At 41.4% G+C, this 3219-nt stretch overlaps 1 protein-coding gene across 1 annotated transcript; it reads left to right on the top strand.

Annotated features, from left to right (window-relative positions):
- Positions 1 to 1009: 1009 nt before the first annotated feature.
- Positions 1010 to 2727, top strand: LOC311361838 (granzyme A-like; the record flags this gene model as incomplete). The annotated part of the gene is made up of 5 exons (XM_084481655.1): positions 1010 to 1070; positions 1321 to 1474; positions 1903 to 2035; positions 2151 to 2432; positions 2548 to 2727. The coding sequence occupies 5 exons, from the start codon at positions 1010 to 1012 to the stop codon at positions 2725 to 2727; spliced, it is 810 nt and encodes a 269-aa protein (XP_084337781.1).
- Between the last annotated feature and the right edge of the window lie 492 nt (positions 2728 to 3219).

Below are 3219 nucleotides of genomic sequence, written 5' to 3'. Positions count from 1 at the left end.
AGCGCCTTTATTCTAGCATCAGAAACGAGCTATGGCGTGTTCATTATTTCATTTATATTAAAGAGGGTTTTAAAATATACTGAGAGGCCGTAGTACTACAGGAAGTGACCTTCTGCCCCATACTTGAAAAACTGTGTTGACATGCCTTTAGGCCCAAATTACCATCTCCATCCCACAGAAAACGGGTAACTAGAAACACCCGCTGTTTTCTATTTCATCTACAGTTGGAGGTCATGCCCCAATCATTCTAGACTCAAATCATTCTAGGCTCAAGATAATGGTGTTTTTTTACATCTTCGTGTGACCTCTCAGGGAGAGATTACATCACTTCCGGTTGGGCTGGATCTACCAAATTGATAATCTTGTATGCCCTTTAGGCCTTCTTCCATAAGAAAAAAAAACTTGTCTTTAGCTCATTCCCAACTGCACCAGAACCCTAGATCACCCACCAAATATGTCACTTCTGGTTGGGCTATAGCCTCCAAACATTTCATTTTAGTAGAGTTGAATGCCATCAGTCATATAAAAGTGGTAGGGAGTACCCTAGTGAGTGAGTCTGGATGGTGGCTGGTTTAAGCAGCCTCACCTGGCCCGAGCCTTATGGACTCTGGCACTGTGTGAGGCTGCACATATGTTTGCATTGAGTAATCAATGTGCACATGTTAGACTAAAATGTGCACATCTCCTCTACAGAGATCTCCTGCACGGCAACATGGAGCACCAGCACCATGTATCATTATCTGCAAATTATCCAATGAACTGTCTCACAACCCCACAACCTTGTGTTTGAAAGAGCCCAGTAAAAGTCACCTAGGTGGAGTGTAGCATTGACATAGTTATTGTGATTCTGTGTAAAATGATACTTGCAGGCGCATGCATGGGCACATCCAAGTATGAGTATTTGTTATCTCTTTGTGGTTGACTCACATCCTTCGAACTGGCCATATATGCAACTCATTCTGCATCTTGTGTTTCAGTACCGCCTTTATTCTAGCATCAGAAACAAGCTATGGCGCGTTCATTACTAGCTCTTGTTAAAACATTGTGTTTGGTCCTCCATATCCAGTCATGTAAGTAGAAAACAACATCTTCTGTATTATATTTTTTGTGTATTACTTTTGGAATGATAAACGATTTACTATTTAGTCATTGAGTTGGAGCATCTTGCTCAAGGATGGCAACAGGCCGGGGTTCAAACCCAAAACCTTTCAGTCGGGTGCTAAGCGTCCCTGTTAAGAAATACAAAACAATCACGGACAAACTTGTATTGTTTTTGTATGGATAAAGGATATCTTTCAGCTGTGCTGTGTTTAACCACAGGTGCTTGCGGCGAGGCTGAGATCATTGGAGGGAAGAAGGTGAAGGCTCATTCTCTGCCCTACATGGTTCTCCTGTATAACAGCGCAGGGCAGCCCGTCTGCGGAGGAACCCTCCTCTCTTCCAGATGGGTGCTGACCGCGGCCCACTGTCCTGAGTAGGGATTTCCTCACATCATTCATCCAATAATACACTTCTGCTCATAATCACATGAACAATGTTTGTTGTTGGTTGTAGCTGTAGGAAAGAAGCTGTAGGCTTGTAGGTACGATTTACGAGTTATCATTTGGGTGTATTATGTGAGAAATCCCATAGCCATCCTTCTGCTGTTGATGAATGAAACACAGAGTATATTTGCTGGTTGACAGGGGGCCTTCCTCAGTATGACACTATTCAGATATTAGGCCGCTCCTGGCTCATTTATGCTCATCAAAATCTTGCCCTCTTCTGCTATTTTCTGCTCTCTTTACAAGTCTCAAATCTTACTATACACTACCTTAAGTATGTATGTGGTTGAGCTTTGTGTACTAGTACATGCTGTTGTTTGGTATTCATTAGTAAACCCTATTTTGGATTCTTTAACAGAATAGCTACGGTGCGTCTTGGGGTAGACACCATTAAAAACAGCAAGACGGATATGTCTGTTCAGGTCCAGAAGAAATACCACCATCCTGAGTTTAACAATGTCTTTAAACTCCATGATCTCCAGCTTCTTGAGGTCAGATAATCACTGTGTGATTAATAATCATGTCACATCCAACACAAGGAATGTGTTTACCATGTGTTGTTGCACTATTGATGGTCAAAGTTACTTTGTACTTTCTTTGGTTCAGCTCAGCCAAGAGGTGAAAGAGACCACGAACGTGAAGTATTTGCCATTGGACAAGGAAATCCCAGACCCCCAGGAAGGTACCAAATGCATGGTGGCTGGTTGGGGGTTTGTCAACGTTTTGATCCAAAGAATGTCAGATGATCTGATGTCCGCCACCGTCACTGTTATCAAAAGAGAAACGTGCAACTTGACCAAATATAATAATACCAAGTATACCATCACTCCTGACATGGTATGTGCCGGAACTGTAGATGAGCATCAGGAAGTTCAGGATACTTGTACGGTAACTGCTTTGTGATTTTAATGAATCTATAATTTCTATCAATATCTTATATCAGATTCAGTAGGCTAAAAGAGGTTTTGAATACATTCCTGTATTTTCATCTATTTCTCTATAGGGAGACTCTGGAGGACCTCTGATGTGCAACAGTGTGCAAGTAGGAATCACTTCCTTTGGCATCGGCTGTGCCGATAGGTCCAAACCAGGAGTGTACACCTTCCTTTCCAAACAACACATTGCCTGGATAAAGAAGACAATGGGAAACAAGAGTTCTTCTGAAACATCTACAACTCAATGATGTCAAAATGATCTTCATATAAATGTTTTGATATATGAGATAATGTTGTTTCTTGGATGAAATATGTGCTACACTCATCCCTATTTTGTGTCAAAGCACCACCAGGCTGATCTCATTCAACGTTCCTATGATATCTCTGGGAAGAATGTATTTTGATGTACTTAAATAAATAAAAACAATTGGGTAGTAAAAGTTATGCCATAGCAATATCTATGTATGTAAGTCATAATATTTACGGGTGATTATTCATTTTTACTATGCTGTAAGGTTAACATAGATCGATAAGGAGTGACAGCCAGGCCCCGATATGGTTGCAAATTACAGGGTGGGCTCAGTTGTACTCCTGTTGACCACTTTTATATGAATGATGGCATTCAACTCTACAAATTTAAATGTTTGGAGGCTATAGCCCAACCAGAAGTGACGTATTTGGTGGGTGATCTAGGGTTCTGGTAACCTGACTCTCGCCAGATGAATTTCGTTCCGCCTGGT

The sequence above is a fragment of the Micromesistius poutassou genome (assembly GCF_964030765.1).
Source record: "Micromesistius poutassou genome assembly, chromosome: 17".
NCBI lineage: Eukaryota > Metazoa > Chordata > Actinopteri > Gadiformes > Gadidae > Micromesistius > Micromesistius poutassou.
Note: the sequence above shows the minus strand (reverse complement) of the source record. Positions and strands in the feature narration are given on the sequence as shown.